The 21,884-nt window shown below is 54.8% G+C and overlaps 3 protein-coding genes and 1 long non-coding RNA gene across 8 annotated transcripts in view; 2 read left to right on the top strand and 2 right to left on the bottom strand.

Annotated features, from left to right (window-relative positions):
- Window positions 1–21,884, bottom strand: part of VASP (vasodilator stimulated phosphoprotein) — a 68,043-nt gene that overhangs the window by 5,657 nt on the left and 40,502 nt on the right. The window lies entirely within an intron of this gene.
- On the top strand, window positions 1,801–9,928 carry LOC145717612 (uncharacterized). Of its 2 annotated transcripts, none has more exons than XR_014140952.1 (3): window positions 1,801–2,590; window positions 7,925–8,048; window positions 9,703–9,827. It is a non-coding gene; the product is annotated as an uncharacterized LOC145717612 (long non-coding RNA). The 2 variants fall into 2 exon arrangements; XR_014140951.1 differs by having other exon boundaries at window positions 1,804–2,590; window positions 9,725–9,928.
- Window positions 6,582–11,371, bottom strand: PPM1N (protein phosphatase, Mg2+/Mn2+ dependent 1N (putative)). 3 transcript variants are annotated; one of them, XM_031033740.2, is made up of 5 exons: window positions 9,728–11,371; window positions 9,031–9,148; window positions 8,850–8,955; window positions 8,704–8,764; window positions 6,582–7,562 (listed from the first exon to the last, which is right to left on the bottom strand). In XM_031033740.2, the coding sequence occupies exons 1-5, from the start codon at window positions 10,643–10,645 to the stop codon at window positions 7,494–7,496; spliced, it is 1,272 nt and encodes a 423-aa protein (XP_030889600.1). In that variant the 5' UTR covers window positions 10,646–11,371; the 3' UTR covers window positions 6,582–7,493. The 3 variants fall into 3 exon arrangements, with proteins under 3 accessions (XP_030889600.1, XP_081663223.1, XP_081663224.1); XM_081807097.1 differs by lacking the exon at window positions 8,704–8,764; XM_081807098.1 differs by lacking the exon at window positions 8,704–8,764 and having other exon boundaries at window positions 6,582–7,499.
- On the top strand, window positions 11,874–20,117 carry RTN2 (reticulon 2). 2 transcript variants are annotated; one of them, XM_006738512.3, is made up of 10 exons: window positions 11,874–12,086; window positions 13,994–14,038; window positions 14,161–14,631; window positions 14,737–15,006; window positions 17,357–17,564; window positions 17,912–18,050; window positions 18,186–18,255; window positions 18,388–18,434; window positions 19,290–19,348; window positions 19,613–20,117. In XM_006738512.3, the coding sequence occupies exons 1-10, from the start codon at window positions 12,053–12,055 to the stop codon at window positions 19,692–19,694; spliced, it is 1,425 nt and encodes a 474-aa protein (XP_006738575.2). In that variant the 5' UTR covers window positions 11,874–12,052; the 3' UTR covers window positions 19,695–20,117. The 2 variants fall into 2 exon arrangements, with proteins under 2 accessions (XP_006738575.2, XP_030889599.1); XM_031033739.2 differs by lacking the exons at window positions 11,874–12,086; window positions 13,994–14,038; window positions 14,161–14,631; window positions 14,737–15,006 and adding an exon at window positions 15,591–15,699.

The following is a 21,884-nucleotide window of genomic DNA, read 5'->3' as shown; positions in this document are numbered from 1 at the left end:
AAGCCCCTCCGGTTCTGGAAGACTCTCCCAACATGTGGCGGATGACAAAGGGTGCAAGTCACTCCCTTGCTATGTGGCTTCAAATCTCTGAGCTGCAGTTTCTAGCCCTGGAAACCAGAACTCACTGGGTTTGCTGTAAGGATTCAGAGAGATAAGAAAAGCCCTAAGCTCAGGACCTGGAACTTGGCACACTCTGCTCAGGCAAGCTGAGTGTCAAAACAGGAGGAAGAGGGTTTCTCATCACTGGAGGCAATCAAGCATAGTCACTCTGGTTTACTCAAGCCTTCCAGATTAGGGGCTTGCCCTTCCCTCACCCCTTCATTCCCCACCTCAGGATTTACCCCGCAGCCTCTTTAAACCATAAAACTTGTAATCCACTCCCCAGCACCCCATGGGCACACAACTACAGCCCTTCCAAACTGCAAGTGTTTGCAGCAAGCCTGGGTAAGGAACCAGATCTAGGGTCTTTGGGTTTGTGTGGGTTCATTTTCATCCCTCCTCCCCTCAGTTTCCCATAAGCCTCAGTTTCCCATAAATGAACAGAAAGGTAAAGGGTTCTTTTTGCTTATCTGCGTTATCTTAAGTTCATAGAGCGAAAACACGTTACCTGTGGGTTTTTTTTAAGACCATTACAGGTTTTATTTTCCTTTTTCTGTCGTAGCATAATAGTCTGGAGACCGCCCTAAATTCAAATCCAGAGTTGCCTACTTCCAAACTGACTTTAATAGGTGATTTACTTAATTTCTCTGTGCCTCAGTTGTCCCATGGAGGGGGTCAGTCATAATAATACAGTGCCTGGCACAGAGTAGATGTTTGATCAAATGGTCTCTTACTATTACTTAAAAAAAAATGTGTTTAGGGGCGCCTGGGTGGCTCAGTCGTTAAGCGTCTGCCTTCGGCTCAGGTCACGATCCCAGAGTCCTGGGATCGAGTCCCGCATCGGGCTCCCTGCTCTGCGGGAAGCCTGCTTCTCCCTCTCCCACTCCCCCTGCTTGTGTCCCTTCTCTCACTGTGTCTCTGTCGAATAAATGAATAAAATCTTTAAAAAAAAAAAAATGTGTTTAAGGTAACAATAATTACCACTACTGGAAGAGGAAAAGAAATGGACCCAAATACTTCTCGAGTCCCTTCTGCCTGAGATTCTCAGACCTCTGCCCCCTTTCTCAGCCTTCCCAGAATTCCAGCTGAGTCTTGCACACAGCAGACACTCAACAAATATTTGTCAAACTGGGAGAAAAAGAACTATATCTTGTAATTTTCCATTTTAACATCCTTCCAACTGCCCCCAAGGCTGTCCCCGGCCAAACCAGACAGAAATCAGAGGATCCCAGTCCCCTCCCCTCCCCTCAACACTGCTTGTGAACTGCTCAGGGATCTCGGGTCAGACCTTTCTCTTTGAGACTCAGTTTCCCCGGCTGCCCTCATACAGGAGAATGGGTCTTTTTGAATTCTAGCTGTCCTGGAAGAGGGGGCACAGCCCAGCAAGTTAGGTGTGGCCATCAGCAGGGAAGACCCCTCGGGGAGGTGGGAGTAACCCTCTGGTGGGACACACCGCAACTCAACTCCTGCCCACCCCCCACCCCAGGAGGTGGGAGGTTTGGCCGCATCCAACAGTAGGGGGGCCCTGTGGGAGGGCCAAGGCCTCCGGGACTGGGGGAGGGGAGGCGGGAGGCCGGCCCAGACACTGCTCCTGCCCTTTTACGGTCTCACAGTGAGTGAGGCAGCAGTAACTCGGACATCCGCCATCCGCCTTCCACGGTGCCTGGGACCGGAAACGCGAGGGGGGGGCGAGGGGCGGGGCTGGGGAGCAGTGGGAGAGGAGAGTCCCCTGGGAAGAGGGTGAGGGAAGTGAGCCCGCCTCCCGAAAAATGCCCCCTCTCCAGGGCAGGCCTTGAAGAGATGTTGCTATAATGGGGGTAGGCAGGAGACCCTGAGGGTGTCTGTGGGTGCCCCCTGGCTCCAAATTTTCCAACACTTTCACATCAGAAGGGACACATGCGGAGGGGACTGTCTAATGGTCCTAAAAAGCAATGCCACTCTTGATGTCAGAGGGCAGAGGCATGAGACCGTAGGGGGAAGTGGGAGGATGTGGGCAGCAGGGGGTTAATCCCCAGTCCTCCTCGGGGGCCTCCCCCTCAAGCTGGGGGCTTTGGGGGCAGGAAGTCCCTGAGAGAGTGGAGGAAGGGAGATAGTATTGTCAGGCTCAGGCCCCAAGGGAGAGATTATGGGGGGCCAGGGGGAGGGGAGAGTGGGGGAGGGTCTACTCTGGCCCCCCAGCCCACACTGGCCCGGCCCTCAGGTGAGCCCCGGAGTTTTGAGGGAGGACTGGGTAAGACAAAATCCCTGGGTCCTTTGGGTCCCCCCACCCCCAAGATTAAATTATTGGGAAGATAGCTGGGACAGTCTTGGAAGCCTGGGTCCCAAGGGGAGAGGGCTATGACCTTGAAGCTTCACAGCGCCCCCCCCAACCCCACAGCTCCGGATGACCAGGAAGGGGGGCGGTGGTGAGAGCAGGGGGAGGCGCGTGGTGGGGAAAGCAGCCGGCCCACAGCGCTCCTTGCCCGCCCCCCCACACCAGCTGTCTCGACAGGTGAGTCAGGAAGACAAAGGCCCCTCTTCCTCCAGCTGCCGCGCCCCCTCCCACCCCAGGACTGCGCAGGTGGGGGCGAGGGGCCGCCCTTCTGGCCCGGGGCCGGGGAGCCGCCTTCCACTCTGAGCGCTGGAGCTCCGTCCTAGGCACCGCTGGTTTCAAGCAGAATGTGGGTGGGGAGCGGCGGGGGAGGGGAGTCCCACCCAGACCCTCGAGGCTGCGTCTGAGTCCGTGGGTCCGTCCGCACCAACCTCCAGAGGAGGACGAGAGCCCCCCAAATTTAGGGGGTTAAGTACCCCCGAAGTTAAGAAGCGAGGTCCCACTTGGGAAGGCTTTTCCAGCGCCACGTAAAGGGAGACCCCGCAAGCCAAGGTCTACGTCTCAAATCTCTCTTCCCGGTCCCAGGGACCCCCAAACCGGTCCCCCCATCCCTCCCAGAGCCCAAGTTGAGATTTGGGGGGAGTCTGAGTCCTGCCTAAATCCTGGCCTCCATGCAGGGAGTATCTGCCAACTTGGAGGTTGTCTGAAAAGTCTTTAATAAATTCGGGAGTCCTCGGAGCGCCCCCAAATCTAAGGGCTCCCAGGAGAACCTCACAGGCACCACCCCAAGACTTAGGAGTCATGGCGAAGTGGTCAGTATTTGGAACTCGTCCACGGGGGCTCGGCTTCAAATCCGAGGCCCCCAGTGCCCTGTCCCCAAATTCCAGCCCGGAGCAAGCTGGGGGAGGGGGACAAAGGCGGGGCGGGGAGCCCGCGCGGAGCGCGAAAGGGTTTGGAGGCAGTTCGAGGCTCACCTCATGGCTGCTCAGCGGGAGGGCGGCGCACCCACGGGTGGGTGCTCCCGGGGCGCCCCTGGCTCAAGGTTCAGGGGTTCGGGGCTGGCTCCAGATTCTGCTCAGTCTCCCCCAGGGTCCCGCCCCATAGAGTCCGGCTTCCTGGAGGGGAACGCGGACGGGGCCGGGGCGGGTCCTCAGGCGCCTCCTCCCTCCGGAGGTTTGATCGGGGGTCCCTGCGGCAGAAAGGGGGTGCGGCGTCCCGTCCCCGGCGCGCCCCCTCGGCCGGCGGCGGGTACAATGTTACTCTTACTACTGTACTTCTCTTCGCTACATTTCGTTCCAAAATTCCACTCCCCGCACCCACAATGCCCTGCGCCTTAAAGGGGCCGCGGAAACCTCAAGACAGTGGGGTGGGGGGTGAAGGGCGCTTAAAAGGGCAACGCGGAACCCCAGACTTCCGCTATTTACCTCTTCCCCAACGTTATTGCATAGAGATGCACGCCGAGGGTCACCCCCAAATTAGGGGGCAAGTTTGGTGGAGGTAAGGGATCCTTCCTGATCCCTCGTTTTCTCCCACGATGGAAATTCTTAGGAGGACCTTAATGGGGACACAATTTCTTCTCACCTTCCCCAACGACTTCTCCATTTCTTCACATTCTGCTCAGTTTGCGGGGGGGCGAAGAGGATCCTCTGCTTAAACATGGATTCTCTCAGATTTTCTCCCTTAAATGCTACCTTCAGACCCGCAATGTCTCTCTTCTCTGCCAATTTATGAAGGGCTACTAAGGGGTGAACCCCCTTTCCCAGCACAGGAGGGGGATGGGCGGGGAGGGTCCCATCCCTCTCACCGCCCCCCCCCCGCCCGCCCCAGGAAGGTGAGGAGGAAGTGGGCCGAGGGGGCGCGGCCGGCCGCTGACTCACAGCCGAGGGGTGGGGGTGGGGGTGCGGCGCTGGACCTGGGTGGGGTTGGGACTCCAGGTTCCCGTGTGTATAAAGCCCCCGGACCTCTCCCCACGCACGCCCCGTCGTGACTCAGTTTCACCCGCAGAGGATGGTGGGATCATCCAGCAATAGGTGGGCGCGGAGGCAGGGGCACCCACCCTAGTGCTGGCTCCTGGCAACCCCCTCCCCCACGCGGCGGCTTGGGGCTCAGCCCCAACACCCTCCCAGGCTTCCGCAGCGAGTCCCGCAAGCCCCGCCCCATGTGACGCCACTAGTGGCCCCTCCCCTCCCGTAGAGCGCCACCTGGTCCGGGTCAGGTGCCCTAGGCGTGCGCAGGGTGCCTGGGAAGTCGTCAGGGCAACGTTAACAAATGGGTAAACTGAGGCCTGGAGGTAAGGAGTAAATCTGGGCCGCAGCCCTCTTGCCTGAGCCCTCAGAATCACAGTGGTGCCTGGGTGCGAGGTAGGAGTGTGAAACCAACAATTCGCAGGGCCCAGCTGACCAGGGAAAGGAATCACCTTTCCCAGGCTTTATTCAAGCCTGGCCCTCTGCCTGGATGCTGTTCTGACCTTCTTCACTTCATCCTTTGAGGCCATGCTCTGACATTAATTCTTCTCTAAAGAACTGAGTAATCTCCCCTATCTACCCTGCTCTGGGAGTTCTTGAACGCTAAGCCACCTAGGTTGTAATTATTTCCCACTCTGTCCCCTCAGCTGTAAATTCTTCGGGGACAGGGGTAGACTTGATCAGTTTCTGTGCCTCACTCAATCCAGCCAGGCCCAGAACACCAGCTCAACACACATTTATCCGACAGAATGAGAACCCCAGTTCTTTGTGACCTCAGGCAACTTTTTTCGCCTCTCTATGGCTCAGCTTTCCCATCTGTGAAATGGGAGGGCTAGTACTTACTTCTGTGTGCCACCTGCACTTCGTTCAGCAAAGTTTCCTTTCTTTTCTCTTTTAAGATTTTATTTATTTATTTATTTATTTATCAGAGAGAGAGTGAGAGCGCGCGCGCGTGCACGAGCAGGGGGAGGGGCAGGCAGAGGGAGAAGCAGGCTCCCCGCGGAGCAAGGAGCCCGATGCGGGGCTCGATCCCAGGACCCTGAGATCATGACCTGAGCTGAAGACAGATGCTAAACTGACTGAGCCACCCAGGCGTCCCAGCAAAGTTTTCTATAAAGGTCCAAATAATAAATATTTGGGACATATCAGACATAGGGTATCTTTCACATATTCCCCTTTTTCCTCCCATCCTTTTAAAAATGTAAAAACCATTCTTAGCTCAGGTGCTGTACAAAACAGGTGGTAGGACCCGTTACACTAGAGACTGGCATATGTACACAGGAAACCTGATCGAGGATCTTTGTGGCAGCAGCGATGTGAGAGCAAGAAATTGGGAATAGTTTAAATGACCATCAAGGGGTGCCTGGGTGGCTCAGTCCGTTAAGTGTCTGCCTTTGGCTCAGGTCATGATCTTGGGGTCCTGGGATCGAGTCCCACGTGGGGCTCTCTGCTCGGCAGGGTCTGCTTCTCCCTCTCCTTCTGCCCCTCCCTCCTGCTCATGCTCTCTCTGTCTCTTTCAAATAAAAAAATAAAATCTTTTAAAAAAAAATGTCCATCAAGAGGAGGATGGATAGTGAAACCATTGTAGATCCCCTTGTCTGCAGTGCTGGGCAGCAGCGGGGAAAAAATGAGGTGTGTAAATGGCAGGAAAGTAGTCTCAAACATATCACTGAGGGGAAAAAAAACAATTGCCAAGTAATACACAGTATGAAAAAAAGCAAGGAAACACCAAAGTTACCACATACATGTGTGTACACGCAGAGTAAAAGGTCTGGAAAGATCCACTCCAAACTCATTACACTGGTTACTGATAGGATAGAGAATGGGCAAATATTTGATGGTCCTAGACATCTCAAGACATCCCAAGCCTCATCTTGAAAATGCCACGTTCCATCCAGCCTCTAGGCTTTTGCACTGGCTATTCCTTGTGCCTGGGGACACTCTTCCCTGGCATATTTGCATGGCTGGCCCCTTCTCAGAGTTCTTCCCTGATCCCCCTATTTAAAACCCCAGGTGGAAAACTGAGTGGCTAAGGAGTAGGGGGGAGAAAGACTTCTCTTTTTTCTCTCTCTTTTTTTTTTTTTTTAGGGGCAGCCCAGAGCCAGCCAGGCAGTTTTATTGAAATATTTTTAAATATATTTTCACGTGTTAGTCTCATGGGTCAGCAATGCTTTGTCTGGTTCAGTGATCAAGACTTTTCATTTTTTTTTAAAAGATTTTATTTATTTATTTGACAGAGAGAGCACAAGCAGGGGGAGAGAAGAGGAACAGGGAGAAGCAGGCTCCCTGCTGAGCAGGGAGCCCGCCTGAACGCTTGGGGGCTTGATCCCAGGGCCTTTCATTTTTGTAAACCATTTTGTACCCTTTGAATTTTGAACCAAGTGAACTTCCCCCCATTCAAAAAAAAAAAAAATACAATTTAAAAAAAAGCAAAGTAGCTCCCCTAGACATCTTATCACCCTGTCCTGTTTTATTTTCCTTGAGACACTTATCAGTATCTGAAATGATATTATCAGTTCCCTTGTTCACTGTCTCCCCCCCACACAGGAGGAGGTGGGCCCCCAGGGAGAGGGAGGGGCGGGATCTCAGTGGTTCCGCCCGGTTAATGGCGGTGAGCAGGGCCTGGCACGCAGCAGGTGCCCAGTACGTATCTGCCAAATGACAAGACAAATAATGTCTGGGTTGTTGTTGTTGTTGTTGTTTCTACAAGAGAAATTTATTTTCAGTTATATATCATTAAAATTTAATAATAGATACTCTCCCCTAACTCCCCCCAAAACAGATGAAAAATGGGAATGGAAGAGAAGGTTATTGAACTGGGTGATCACGCAAGGGTCCATTCAGCTCAAAATATTTCAAAAACACTTGATTTGGTTTGGGGTGGTTCTTTCTTTTCTTTCTTTCTTTCTTTTCTTTCTTTCTAAGTTCAGAGGGTGGGTAGAATTTCCCCTCATAAGACTTTCTGTGAGAGGGAAGGAGGAGAAGGGGAAATAAGCATTCCGGGGTTCCTCCATCCGTTTGTCTTCCTTCCGCTGGTCTGTGTAGCTGGGGAAGAGGTTCTCTTCCTTAGTTCCTTTCAGGCCGCGGCTGGGCAGAGGATCCCCAAAGGGCAACGGCTGTCAGGGCTTCAAGTCCAAGGAAGAGTCTGAATGGGTGCCGGTGGGCTTTCCAGCCCCATTCGGGCCCTTCTGTAACAAAGAAGGTGGGAAATGGCTAATAAGAACCTCTTCTTGGTTCTCATTATCTGCTCCCCTCTATTCTGGAAGCACCACTCCTATTTGCCTTTGAGGGGCCACCATTCCCCATCTCCCAATCCTTTTGGTTTGGGTGGAGTGGACCTCAGCCCCAAGCGCTAGGGGTGGGCATGTGACCCCAGCCTAGCCAGTCAGAGACATGGTGACTGGTCAGACATGTGGTACAGTGTGGCCAATGAGAGCCAGCTGTGGAACCAGGGCTTCCACTACTAGGAACCTGGTGAACTCTCTCCACTGGGGATGTTGGGCTCCTGGGATGGGAGGCTAGAACTGCAACTCTCTGCTACCTTGTGCAGAGATCCTGCCTGCAAATGAAGTCAGTGATGAGAAAGTAAAACTAAGAGGTGCTTCCTGATGACATCATCTGACCACTGGAGTAGTCATGCCTTCCGTCCTTGAAGTCTTCAATGACATGACCCAGTAAGTTCCCTGTTTTGCTTTCCCATGTGGAATTGGGTTTCTGTCAATTGCAAATCAAACAATCCTGACAAATACCTCCTACTGCTGCTGGGGAATTATCAAAAATCGCCCCCCTCCCCTTCTCCTCCAGGTTATTTACCTGAACTCCCTTCTCTGCCATGCAAAGGACTGGGGGCTTGAGCCCCAGCTCCCTCCCTCCCATTTCCTCCCTGACTCCACCACCTCTTCGGACAGCTCCAAATTCTGTCCGTGCCCGAGTCACCACTTCTCTTGTCCAAGACCCAGACCATCCTCAGAGATGTCCCCGGTGGTCTCTGCAGCACATTTAGGGCTTGGGATTGGTCATAAACATTCCTGGAATTTTTTTGCCTTATTTATGGATGGAGGGGGTGGTGCTTGGGATGATGGGGCTTTACAGAGTAATGCAGGGGACACATGTCTCCGGAAGAGGAGCAGTCTCTTCTCTGCTTCTGCTTACCCCCTCCCCTGCCCCCATCATGTCTAGCACAACGCTTCAGAGCCAGGAGTGAGAATTTATTAATATACCAGGCAAGTCCCTTGTCTCCTCTGGCCTCAATTTCCCCAACACTAAAGGAGGTAAGAGGGCTGGGTTACAGGCTTCCAAGAGAAACATTCAAGAACATAGGGTCCTTACCTGCCAGTTGCGTCCTGGGGCCTGGCAGAGCTGAGAATAAGCTTCAGCAAGGACAGCAGCCCTGGAGAGCCGAGAGAGGCCCTCAGGAGGGGACCCTCCTTCTACCACCCCTGCCCCCATCCCACCTCCCCCCCCAACACACTCACTTGCAGTACAGCCCTCCCCCAGGAGGTAAATCTGGGATGTCCTCCGAGGCCAGAGTCCAGAAAACCGTGTTCAGGCTGGGGGGCTCCTGAGCAGAGGAACACAGCTCTGAGGAGGCAAGGATTACGTGGATGTCCTTGCCCACTGACCACCCCTCCCGCTAAGCTTCTGGAGCCTGCTCACCGGCGACCCTGCGGCCCAGGGCTGCGTCCAGCGCTAGCTCCTTCCTGATGGCCTCCTCACAAGGCCTGGGGGCCCCGGGGAAGCAGACCAGGATGCAGGTCATGTTGTCCAGGCTACCCTGGAGAAAGTGGGGAAAAGGGAGCCTGGTGAGACACGGCTGAATGCCCCCGCACGGGGCTCCATGCCCTTGGAAGCGCAGCTTCCCAACAATCTCAGTTCTAGTGCCCTCCTCCCCAGTCTGGTGCGGCCCCTTCCTCTCAAGTCTTGCCCATCTGCCTGTCTAAACCAAGTCCTCCCACCAGGACCAGTCATCTAGATCACTTCCTTTCACTGTCCTAGCCTCACTCTATCAGAGAACCGCTCCCCTTCGCCGAAGCTCCTCCCACTCCGCTGCCCTGTTGCTCTCCCTTTTGGCACTAATCTTACCCTAAAACCCAGAGCAGTCCGTTCCAAAAGACCACGCCCTTTCTCTTAAGTCCCTCCCACTTGCCTATCCAGTTCTATAGGGTTCTCCCATCTTGCTTCGAGACAGCCCTCAGTCTCCGCCCCCTCCATGTTTTGGCCCTGCCCACTCCGGCAGGCCACGCCCTTTAGTGGAGCCTTACCCCTCGTTTGAGGGAGCCTCTCCCTCAAGATCCCTTCTCCCTAGATCCTTTAAATTCTTCCCCTCAGTGACTCCAAGCCCCGCCCTCAGGACCTTGCACAGACACGTGTCCAGTAGCTGCGCGCAGAGAAGCTCCGGGGCCAGGCCCACGCAGAGGCGCGATGCCACCAGTCCCGCCAGGGCAGCGCCAGACATCGCGTCCCACACACCGTCGGAGGCCAATAGCAAGAACTCGTCCTCGCCCTGGCGAGCCAGGGCGGTCACCTCAGGTTCCGCGGAAACGAGCTGCAGCTCAGGGGGCCTTCCCGGAGCCCCTTTGTAAGCAAAGTCGCCCAGCGCTCGGGATACTGCCAGAGAGCCTTCGAGACGCCGGCGGCGGATGATGCCTCCCGCGTTGTGGATGCGCTCCCGTTCCCGGGGCCGGAGGGGCCGATGGTCCTCGGTGCTGAAGGCCACGGCGCCGGCGCGACTCAGCATCGCTCGGGAGTCACCGCAGTGCGCCAGGTACAGAAATCGCGGGGAGACGAGCAACGCCACGGCTGTGGAGCCCCCCGGCTCGCCCCGAGGCCAGAGCGCACGCAGCTGTGCGTCTGCGCTCAGAAAGGCTCGGCGTAGCGCCCCGCGCACTCCCTCGGGTTCGCCAGGCGCTGGGCCCAGTGCCTCGAGCACGTGGCCCGGCAGGTGGCGCGCGCCGAAGAGGGCAGCTCGCGTCCCGCCGTGGCCGTCGAGGACCGCAAAGAATGCCCAGCCTGGCGGTAGCCCGGGCAGCTCGAGCCAAGCGCAATGCGCGTCCTCCATGTACGCGCGCCAGCCTTGCACAGCGCTCGCCCCGAAGCGCAGGCCACAAGACGCGGCCGCACCCCCGTGCGGCCGCTGGACGCATCGCGGCGCGTCCAGGAGCAACCGAGGCCCATGCTGAGTCCTGTGCCCCTCCTCCGCTTCCTCTTCTGACTCCTGTTTTTTGCGAGCTGGCCAGAGGAGACGCTCCAGCAGGCGGGCAAAGGCAGCCATCCTTCAGCCCTGGGATCAGGAAGCCTCCACCCTCTGCACCTGCCCCCGCCCCCACACTCCATTAATCCCCTCCACTGTGAGATTTTAAACCACCTAAATCTCCTTCCTGCGCCCTTGACCTGCACTCAAGTGGAGTTACTAGGAGAGATCGGATTCTTGGGTGTCCTCTTTCTTGCACCTACAAAGTGATGTTTGGGATCCGGGTCACGGAAAAATAGTAGTAGTAAACAGCACTTACCATGTGCTACCACTATTTACATCGTCTCCGATTTACCGAAAAGGAAACTGAGTCACAAAAGAAGTAAACAGTGCTGCAGGGAAACGAACTCTAGAATTCATGTTCTCTACACTCTTAGCTTCGGGTCCCCAGCTTTGCTCTCTCTAAAATCCTCCCACCTCAGTGGTCCCGCCCCCAGTTTCAAAATCTTTAAATCCTTTATTTTTTTCAGTTCGACCCCTCCACTGCCGGGTCTTGCCCCAGGGCTTCAGTTGCTTCTTTTCCAGGTCCCACCCATCCATTCAAACACACAGCCTCAAACGCTCCTAATTTTCTCAGTTTTAGCTCCGCCTCTTAACTACAGTCCCAGTCCTCACATTCTGGCGAGTCTGGCCTCCTCTCCGTAGGTTACGTCTACCTTCTGGGCCGCGCCCTCTCTCCTGCCTGTATTTTCCTCTTTTTTCTAGGCCCCGCCTCTACCTTGGTCTTTGACTCCGCCCAACTACCGGCATAATTATAAATTAACTTAAGCCCCACCCATATCTGAGCCCCTCCCCTTGCCTCAAACTTTCTGAATAGTTTCTCCTGCCCCCTAACCCACTCCCTCTGAAGTTCTCAGCTCGGACCCTACCGCGGATCGGTACCCTCTCTTGAATGCCTTCCCGAGCTCCGCCTCAACCCACTCTGAGATCCACGCCCTCATTCTAGGCGCCTTCACCATTCTCCCCGGGAGCCCATTCCTCTGCCCTACCCTAGGCTCCTCCTCTCTTCCGCTAGAGGCCGCGCCCCCTCCCATCAGGCTCCGCCCTTCAGACCGCCTTCCTCGCCTTTTCGGCCCAGTAGCATAACCTAGCTCAGCCCCTTTCGTAGAAAGCTACGCCCCCTCCCTTGCCCCTCGGTGTTTACCAGCGCCCCCGCCCTTCCTTAGGTTCCGCCCCGCTGGCCCACTGGCCCCGCCCCCGGCCCCGCGCTGCAGTGCCTTCCCCGCCGCGGCCCCGCCCGCCCCCGCCGAGCGGAGCAGAGGGCGGCGGCGGCGGCTGCTGCTGCTGCTGCTGGAGCGGCCCGTGAGGAGGAGGCGGCGAGGATGGCGGCGGCGTCGTGGGCGCGGCGGAGATGAGCACCCGCGGCCCCAGGCCCAGGGCGGCGTGGCCGGAGTGGGCGGGGGTCCCGATGCAGGCCCGAGGAGGGCCATGGGGCAGGTCCTGCCTGTCTTCGCCCACTGCAGTGAGTAGGGGGAGGCTCAGGCCTGGTGTGGGGCCCAGAGGCCCGGGTGGGCTCCTCCCCAGTAACCACTCCGTGCCGGGTCGCGGGAGAATTGGGATGGGGGAGGAGGCGAAGGAGACAAAGGAAGCTCTCCCCTCCCCCCGCATTCCAGCGGCGACGGGGGCGACCTGACCCGGTGGACCTGAGTGAGTCGAGGCAGAGGTGGGGGGCACTGAGATAGCTGGCGGGGGGTCGCGCCGGACTCTGGGATATGGCGCCGGACCCCACCCAGGGATGAGGACGCTCTCCGGGAGCTGTCCCCTCGCCCTGGTGCTGGCCGCAGCCGGCGGGGAGGGGAGTTGAATGGAGGGGTAGAGCCAGGATAGAGAAGAGGGATCTAACCACCCCCCCCCAATCATCCATCTTTGCATCCCACCTCCGTTTTCTGCCCAGACTCAGAGGCTGCCCCGACCTCGCCCAAATTGTCCAACATCCTGTCCCTTGGAAACAGCCATCCCTGGGTTGGGGCCAGGGCTCCTGGGTCCTTACTGAGCTTTACCACTGATTAGTAGTAACCCTGGAAGACACCCATTCTACTCTGGGCCTCCGATTCCCCAGCTGCCAAAACGAGGTGGGGGCGGGGGGGGCATCTGATTTCAGTTCCCAAACGGTATTGAGCATCTCCTGTAGGCAAAGCCCCAAGCTAGCTCTGAGGGGCTAGGTTGCACAATTGAAAATACCTTCTCTGATGCTCACGATCTCTGAGACCAGGGCTTGAACAGTCCTCGTCTAACATTTTCTGTCTCACACCCCCGTGGTTCCCGCAGCTGAGAATTTCAACACTCTCAGATCTGGCCACTTGCATGTCCTAGGAGTCCAGATGCCAAAATTCTAACCATTTGTTATTTCAACATTAAAGAGTATCATCCCAATATCCTAAAATCTTGTCCTTACCTGGGCTTACAAAGGAAAGCCCTACATGATCCCTATCACCACCACCTCTCTGCCCTCATCACCCACCCCTCTCCCTCCCGGTCACTCTGTTCCAGTCATGACTTCACACCTCTCTGTTCCTCAGATTTGCCAGGCATATTGTCTGCCTCAGGGCCTTTGCACTGGGCTTTTTCCTCTGCCTGGAAGACTCTTCCCTAGACATCTTCATGGCTTCCTCACTTCATTCAAGGCTCTGCTTAAACGTAATCTTATCAAAGAAGTCTTCCTGATCACCCTGTCTGAAATAGCATCCTCTCACTTTCTCTTCCCTTACCCTGATTTATTTTTCTCCACACACTTAGCACCCAACATCATATATTTGTGTATTGTCTTTCTCGCCGGTAGAGTGTAAGGCCTGTGAGGGTAGGGATTTTGTCTGTTTTGTTCACATTTGTATTCTCAGTCTAAAACAGTGCCTGGTACATAGTAGGTGTTCAATAAATGGTTTTTGAAAGAATGAACTAATTGAAACCTCCTAAAATTCCTAATTTGAAGACTCTTAAGATTAAGATTCCTGGGGCGCCTGGGTGGCTCAGTTGGTTAAGCGACTGCCTTCGGCTCAGGTCATGATCCTGGAGTCCCTGGATCGAGTCCCATATCGGGCTCCCTGCTCGGCAGGGAGCCTGCTTCTGCCTCTGACCCTCCCCCCTCTCATGTGCTCTCTCTCTCTCATTCTCTCTGTCTCAAATAAATAAAATTAAAAAAATCTTAAAAAAAAAAAAGATTAAGATTCCTGGATTTGAACTTACACGGCTGAGCTTCTGATAGCACTATAGTAAGGTTTTACGGTCTGTATGTAGAATGTTCTAAAGGTCCTGTGGTTCAAGTATTCTAAGATTCCTTAATTCGGACCGTCCAAGTTTCCAGGACTGGCACACTTCTGTGATTCCGACAGTCTAAGCTTCTAAGAATCTTCGATTCTTTCCCTCTCGCAGAAGAAGCTCCGTCTACAGCATCCTCTACCCCTGACTCCACAGAAGGTAAGTGGAGGGGGAGAATGTGAGAGCGGGACGCAAAGGGGCTCACAGCTGGATAGGAGGGTTGAAGAGAGTGGGTCAGGGTCCCGCTTAGAGTAGCTCATACCCTCCTTTGCTTACTGCAGGAGGGAATGACGACTCGGATTTTCGGGAGCTTCACACAGCCCGAGAATTCTCGGAGGACGATGAGGAAGAGACCACGTCGCAAGACTGGGGCACCCCCCGGGAGCTGACCTTCTCCTACATCGCCTTCGACGGTGTGGTGGGTTCTGGAGTGCGCCGGGATTCAGCTGCCCGCCGCCCCCGGCCCCAGGGCCGCTCAGTCTCGGAACCGCGAGACCCACTCCCTCAGCCCGGCTTGGGCGACAGTTTGGAGAGCATCCCCAGCCTGAGCCAATCCCCGGAACCTGGGCGCCGCGGTGACCCCGACACTGCCCCTCCGGCCGAACGCCGCCTGGAGGACCTAGGGCTCCAGCTGGACCAGCTGGGCTGGGCAGCCCGGGGAACGGGGTCCGGAGAAGACTCTGCCACCAGTAGCTCCACCCCGCTGGAGGACGAGGAGCCCGACGGGTCGGAGGTTGGAGAGGCTGGGAAAGGTGAGATGTCAGAGGTGCTGGGACCGAAGCCACAAGGGGTGGGTGGTCTCTCCTCAGGGCACCTCCAAGGTGAAAGCTCATGGCCTTCTCTTTCTAACGCGCCAGAACTGGACCTACAACTCGGACTCCCTCAGTCCTCACCGCCGCCACCGCCGCCGGAAGTCTTGACTCTGCAGCCCAGCCCCGGCTCTGGAACCCCCCAGGCGGGTACCCCATCCCCACCCCGATCCCGGGATTCGAACTCTTGGCCTGATGAGCCCTCGCTGGACCTGAAGGAGGAAGAGCCGTGGGGGCATCTGGAGCGGGAGCCAATCACGGGGCAGTGCCTCGATAGCAAGGACCAATCAGAATTCACATTGGAACCACTCCTTCTAGGTAAAGTGCGGTAAAGTGCGTGAGTGAAGGTGCTCCTTTGGACTACAGTGAAGGTGGGAGGGTTGGAATTTAAAGGGACCAACCTCGCGAAGGAAGTGAGGAGAGTGGAGAAGAGGAGGTATTGCTATTGGCTAGATATAAACTCCACCCTTTAAAAAAATTCCCCGTTACCTACGATTGCCATTGGTTCTTTTTATAGTTCTCCCTCCCACTTGAGGCGCGAACCCTCCTTTGAGTATTAGGATTGGCTGATTACTTAAAAAAAAAAAAAATCCCTCTTTTGGAGTGCTCCTCCTAGAGGCTGATTTTGGATGGGACAAATCCCTGAAAAAATAAGGCTGTCTTCTGGTTGTGGCCATGGGACATTTACAAGTAAACTCTACGCCTTTTTAAAACGCTCCTCTTCCCTGACCGCATCCGTTGGCCAGTTGCGAAGAGAGCCCGCCTTCCTCTAAAATAACGCTAAGCCTCCACGAACGGCCATGGTGATTATAGACATCACTGCTTTTGGGTGTTTACAAAGAGAGCCACCCCTTTTTGGAACTGTCCCCACCTCTATGGAGAGCCATTGGCTGGGTACAAAGGGGCCCCGCCCCTTACTCCTTCCCTCCGGGTTCCACTGAAGTGGGCGAAATCCCCCGAGAAGTAGCGGTGTCCACAGCTTCTCACTCAGAGCGGAGATGGGGAGTAAAGGTGGGCTTGCCGAGCGGGCTGCCGGGACCGGGGTTGGGGGGTGGCGTAAATGGGTCCAGATTCTCTCTTATCTCCCCCAAATCTGCGGGTATGTTTCCTACTGGTCCCAGATTCCCCACAGCTGCAGGCTGAAGCTGGGGGGTTGAGGGGGTGTCTAGAGAGGGAGTGGAGGGAGCGTGGGGTCCCCTCTCCCCCCGAGCCGAAGCTTTGGGGCCCAAGAGCAGGGAGGCCCCCTCCCCCAGTCTCAGGCCCAGGCGGCGCTGTCACTCAAGACCTGGACAGGCCAGCACAGCTGCGGGCCCGGCCCCCCCCTCCCCCCAGCGTGCCTAAACTTAGCCCCCGCCTCAGGCGACCCGGCCCCTCCCCCACCCACTGGCACAGGCCTTGGGGAGGCTGCAAGGGAGGGCCCTGCATTGCGGGTAGGGGGAGGCCTGCCCTTGTTCGAGGTAGATGGGAGTGTTTGTGTAAGGACAAACAGAAGTGAGGGGAGTCAGACTCTGAGGGGGACGGGTCAGAATTGGATCAGAGTGAGGGTGGGAGGGTGGAGGGTATTGGGCTACCGGTCCAGGGCTGAGATGGGGTCACATTATTGGGAAGGCTGTTAACGTTTAGATGGGCAAAATGAAACATTGGAGGGGCACAGTGGGTAGAGTATGCGACTCTTGATCTTGACTCTTGATCTTGGGTGGTGAGTTCAAGCTCCACCTTGAGCACGGAACCCATTTAAAAAAAAAAAAAGTGAAAAGGAGTCTGGAGATCAGGGCTCAGGTTGGGCTTGTGAGGTGAATTTAGCATCTCAGAAAGGGCTCAGAAATTTGAATCAGGGCGTAGAAAGGAGGATGATATTATTAATGCGTTTAGGACTTAGAAAAGTGCATGTGGGTGGGAGTATCAAGAAGATACCACTTTACACTTGTCAGGTTGGCAAAAAAGAAAAAGAACAATAACACCCCTTGTTGGGCAGGATGCTGGAAAAAGATCATGTCCAAGTTGCTCATGGAAATGAAAATTGTTAAGATTTGCGAACAAGCAATCTGATAATATTTATGACGTTCAGAAACACAGAACTAGTCCACCCAGCCATTTCACCTCTGGGATTCTATCTCAGAAATAGAACCTCTCTGCAGGGAGGTAAGAATATCCGTAGAAGGCTAGTGCTTGCAGCACTGTTGAGGAATGGAGGTTAAGAAACCAAGTGAATGACCCAGCAATAGATAAATGTTGAATGAAATGAACGATGGTGCCGCCACATGCTGGAATCTTGTGGAGCCCTTATAAAGAATGAATCAAGAGCTCTTCCAACTGATGAGGAGGGAATTCTAGGAGGGAAAAGAGTAGGATGTGCGTGAGGCAGAAAAGTGTATAGATGATCCCATTTTTCATAAATAATGACCAAAAATTGTATCCACACATAACCTCTGGGCAGGACTGAGATTAAGGGGACTCGCTAGACTGTTAATTTGGGTTTTCCAGAAGAAGAGGGGAAGCAGCTGGGAATTAAAGAAGATAACTAGAAATTGGGAAATTGAGTTCAGGTGCAGGCCAGGTGTGTCAAGAGGTCAAGGTTCAGCCCTGAGACAGGAAGCAGGAGGTGAAGAGATCAGCCAGGCCAGGTGCAAAGCCCAGCCTGACTGCCCGGCCCCCTCTCCCTCCACAGTGGCGGACCTGCTGTACTGGAAGGACACAAGGACATCAGGAGTGGTCTTCACAGGCCTCATGGTCTCCCTGCTCTGCCTCCTGCACTTTAGTATCGTGTCCGTGACCGCCCACGTGGCCCTGTCGCTGCTCTGTGGCACCATCTCTCTCAGGGTTTACCGAAAAGTGCTGCAGGCCGTGCACCGGGGGGACGGCGCCAACCCCTTCCAGTGAGAACGCCTGGCCCCTAACCTTGACCTCTGTCTAGACCTCTGTGTTGACCGAAGAGCTGGTCTGACCCTTGACCTCCAGTCAGGCACCACTCATGCTGACCCTGACCCATCCTGTCCTTGTTTCTGACTCCGGCCTGACTCTGACCCTGAATTCCAGCCCTAACCTCTGATCCTAATCTCTTACCCTTAATCCTTGATTCCCATCTCCTGCCCCTGACCTTGACCGTAGCCCACTACAACTGGCCGTCTCCTCAAACCCCTATTTCTTGCCCTTGTCCTAGCCACACCCCTCAGCCTGGGCTGGTCCACACACTGAGGTGCCTTACACCCCTTTGTCCTCCCAGGGCCTATCTGGATGTGGACCTGACCCTGACTCGGGAGCAGATGGAACGTCTGTCCCAGCAGATTGCCTCCCGAGTGGTCTCTATGGCCATCCAGCTGCGGCATTTCTTCCTGGTAGAAGACCTCGTGGACTCCCTCAAGGTGCCTCGAAACCCTCCCTCCTGGGTTCCCAGCATTCACCTGGCTGTCCCTGGGGGGTAGGAGGGCCATTGCTGGGGAAATTCACGGCCTGGGGAGGGCCCTGTAGGCTCTGCTGACCCTGACCCTCTCCCCCAGCTGGCCCTTCTCTTCTACATCTTGACCTTTGTGGGTGCCGTCTTCAATGGTTTGACTCTTCTCATTCTGGGTGAGCTGGGAAGGCTGTGGGGGGCGGGGTGGGGAGGTGGGTCATTGGCGTTTGCTGGGGGATGGGGTTCTAGATGGAACTGTTAAACTCTTGGGGGAACCCTGACCCCCCACCCCATTTCTGTGCCTGCAGGAGTGATCTGTTTATTCACTGTCCCCTTGCTGTACCGGCAACACCAGGTGGGTGTGACAGGCCCTCATTTGGCAGTGTCCCAGCCAAACATGGGAGGTCTGACTCCCCCCACCCCAGCCCCCCCCCTGCCCCGGCCACAGCCAGTGTCCTACTAACATGTCCCAGCCAGAGACAGGAGTTTCAACATGTTGAATATGTTTCAACAGCCAGAGATAAGCACTTTGATTGGTGCCCTCTGTGCAGGGCCAGGATCCGGCGGACATGGGCCAACCTAAGTCAGGTGGACGAACCGATGCTTTCACCCCAAAACTGCAAGGACAGTCAACATCGGGTGGGACGGCTGTTGCCCAGAACACTGAGAGGACCGAGGCCAACTGACATATATCCTATCCAGAGACAGGCAGATGGACTGACATTCTCTTCTCTGGCACGGCTGAGAGCCCAGTGATCCACATGCCTGCCAGAGATAGTACGAACTCCCTCACATGCTGGAATCACCAAGACTCTCAAAGCCGGTCACACTGTGAATTCGACTAGTATTTAAGTCAGTCCACGCACGGACTTGACAACAAACACCAATACCCCACACTCTCACCTGACTCACACATACGGACACACGCACATACAACTCACTCAAAGATTCATAGTCATGCCCAGGAAACAGACTTACTGGCAAATTCCCGTGTGTCTACCTGACATCATTTCCCACACAGAACTTGGCCCAAGCGACTGACGCTTCAGCTTGAGCTTCTGACTTCCAAGGCTATTTTAGTAGGCTTGGAGTTGAAGGTGGAGTAGTGGACCGCTCTCCCCAATTTCTCATTTGGAGGTGGGGGAGGAAGCAGCCTCCTGAATGAATCGGGGAGAAGAACCCCTCCAATCTCTCCTTCTTGGTCTCCCAGGCCCAGATGGACCAGTATGTGGGATTGGTGACCAATCAGTTGAGCCACATCAAAGCTAAGTAAGGACAGGGGATGGAGATGGATGGGTTGGGGAGGGGAGAAGCTTAGGAACTTTTCCCCAGATATTACCTGTCCCTAAATCTCTTGGGGTTAATGCCCCCTCCCCAAAGACAATTCCAACGAGGTCATTAGGTGGAGGGCAGGGGCTGGCTTTGGGCACTCAGCTACTTCCCCCCCCCCCCCAACGTCCAGATTTCCCCTTAGTTCTCAGATTCCTATGGGTCACTTGCCCCACCTTGTGACTCCACTTGTTTCTCCCTCAGGATCCGAGCTAAGATCCCAGGGTCCGGAGCCCTGGCCTCGGCAGCAGCCGCAGTCTCTGGATCCAAAGCCAAAGCCGAATGAAAGGGGTGTCTCTGCCCTCGGGACGCCTGCCCCCATCCCCCGCAGCTCTCTGCCCAACTCCATCTCCCTTGCATCCCCACCCTCCCTCCGCCTCCGCCCGAGCCATTTCCCAAGCCATTTCCCGGCGGGTTTCTGGATCACCAGGGAGTTTGTGCAAATTGCCTGGGCGGCCAGGACTACACCTCCCAAGAGGCTCTGCTCTAGGAGCCCCGGAAAGGCGAGGCACCTTGGCTGCGGCGCCTGCTGGGACTTGTAGTTGCCTAGATAGGGCACCCGCCCTGCACTTCCGTGACCCCACGGCTGGAGGCGCCGTGAGAGATTGGTGTCTCCTGGACGCCACTAGCCCCAAAGCCAGGGCTTTGCATGGGGCCCAGGGGAGGCCTGAGCTTGGATTTACAGTGTAATAAAGACTCCTGTGGAAAACCCAAGGCCTCCTGTGCTTCCAGCCTCCTCCAGCTTTCACCTTCCTGCACCGAAAAGCACCCAAGTGGTATTCAAGGAGGAACCTTCCCCATCTATCCAGAAGAAGCTCCCTCCTAATCTGTTTATATTATGAAATGATTGAGGGGAGGATGCTGAGAGACCCTCCGTCCCAGGGCTAGCCAAGGCTTTGACAGCCGCTTTCCATGCCTGTGCCCAAGGCAGACATCACTAGTCGATTCCCACACTCTGCCCGCCAGGCAGCCTTCTCACCTGAGCCCCAGATCCGTGCCCAAGTGCCTTCTGGACGGCTCCCTCCACAAACCTATCCAAACCTTTTATTGTCCTATCTGATTTCCAGCTCAGGGATGTCTGCTCTGCCACTTTGTCATCAGGCTAGAGACCTCGGTATGGCCCTGGATTCCTACTTCCCCAGTCCCAACATCTAGTAAGTCAGGAAGCCATGCCTATCCTCTCTCTCAAATGTCTCTCATCCAACCACCTCTCTCTGTCCACTTGCCTTGGGACCCAGTAAAGGGCCTCATGGTCTTCCTGGGCCTCGGGTTCCAAAACCTAGGGAGAAGGAGGCAGGACTGGGTTCTAATGACCCACAGACCTGGATTTGAATTCCGGCTTCACTACCTCTTGCCTGTGTGACCTTGAGCAAGTGACTTCACCTCTTGAAGCAGAATTTTCAAATGGAAAACTGTCACCGTAACTGCATGGACATGGAAAACCCTTGGCATATACTAAATGCCCAGTGACCAGAAGCTGCTTGTGAGCTATGAGATTGTTTCCCGAATCTCGGTCCTCCCGTCATGATCTTTCTATCACCCGTTCTGCTTTTCATCTAATATTTTTCTTTAAATTGGTTAATTAAAAATAAAACAAATATCTTTTAAAAAGAAATGTTACTTCGCCACCAAGAAAGTCAGTATCACTTGCCAGGAATAGAAGGTAATAGTAAAAATAAACACAGAACTATTAACATTTAAACTGTATGTTCGTGCATCACCTAAAATCATCTCACTTGTCTAGCGACGCATGTCACATTTTAGGAGCTAGATAATGATGTTGCAGGACTAGTAGTTACAGCCTGTCTTTGTGTGTGGAAGGGTTGCCTAGCAGCAGCCATGTAACAAAAAAGAAGAAAAGGAAAGGAAAAGAAAAAAGAGGGCTTAAGGGGGCTTCTCTTGGATCTAGATCTGCCAAGCAGGGACCAGGTTTTCAATTTCCAAATTAAAAAATAGCGAGATTTCCAAAAGATGCTGTTATTCACACTTTCCAGAAGATAGTGTCACTTTGTAATGAAGAACGGAGCGGGGCACCTGGCCGGCTCAGTGAAGTATTCCACTCTTGATCTCAGAGTTGTGAGTTCAAGCCCCGCATTGGGTGCAGAGATTACTTAAAAGTAAAATTAAACAAACAAACAAAAAACTATTAAAAAAAAAAAAAAGGATGGAGGAAGAGGGACTGGTTGAAATTATGGGTCCAAGAGTGGCTAAAGCCCCCAAGCCCATCCTTGGCTTCTAGTGAGCCCACCCTCACTGGAAGCTGGAAATAGGTTGGAGTTTGAAACAGCCTTCACTAAGTGCTTCCCAAACTTTTATATCTATCTGCTCATTGTGATTCCTCCAGTGAAATGAGTTGTACTAAGCTTGTTTTCCAGATGGGGAAACCGAGGCTCAGAGAAGGATAATGTAATAATCTTATATTTATCCTACAAACATTTATCAAGCATGTGCTAAATTCTCAAGCAGTCTTGGGGCG

Source organism: Leptonychotes weddellii, chromosome 16 (assembly GCF_054177405.1).
Source record: "Leptonychotes weddellii isolate Sample4059 chromosome 16, ASM5417740v2, whole genome shotgun sequence".
NCBI lineage: Eukaryota > Metazoa > Chordata > Mammalia > Carnivora > Phocidae > Leptonychotes > Leptonychotes weddellii.
Note: the sequence above shows the minus strand (reverse complement) of the source record. Positions and strands in the feature narration are given on the sequence as shown.

Excerpts from the sequence above, each read along its gene's own strand:
- PPM1N (XM_031033740.2), bottom strand. The coding sequence starts at position 10,645 with ATGGCTGCCTTTGCCCGCCTGCTGGAGCGTCTCCTCTGGCCAGCTCGC. Across the intron at positions 9,149-9,727 it reads TGGACACGTGTCTGTGCAAG|GGTAGCCTGGACAACATGAC; the intron begins GTCCTGAGGGCG and ends CACTTTCTCCAG. Across the intron at positions 7,563-8,703 it reads CCCCAGGACGCAACTGGCAG|AAGGGCCCGAATGGGGCTGG; the intron begins GTAAGGACCCTA and ends TCTTTGTTACAG.
- RTN2 (XM_006738512.3), top strand. The coding sequence starts at position 12,053 with ATGGGGCAGGTCCTGCCTGTCTTCGCCCACTGCA. Across the intron at positions 14,039-14,160 it reads TACCCCTGACTCCACAGAAG|GAGGGAATGACGACTCGGAT; the intron begins GTAAGTGGAGGG and ends TGCTTACTGCAG. Across the intron at positions 17,565-17,911 it reads GACGGCGCCAACCCCTTCCA|GGCCTATCTGGATGTGGACC; the intron begins GTGAGAACGCCT and ends TTGTCCTCCCAG.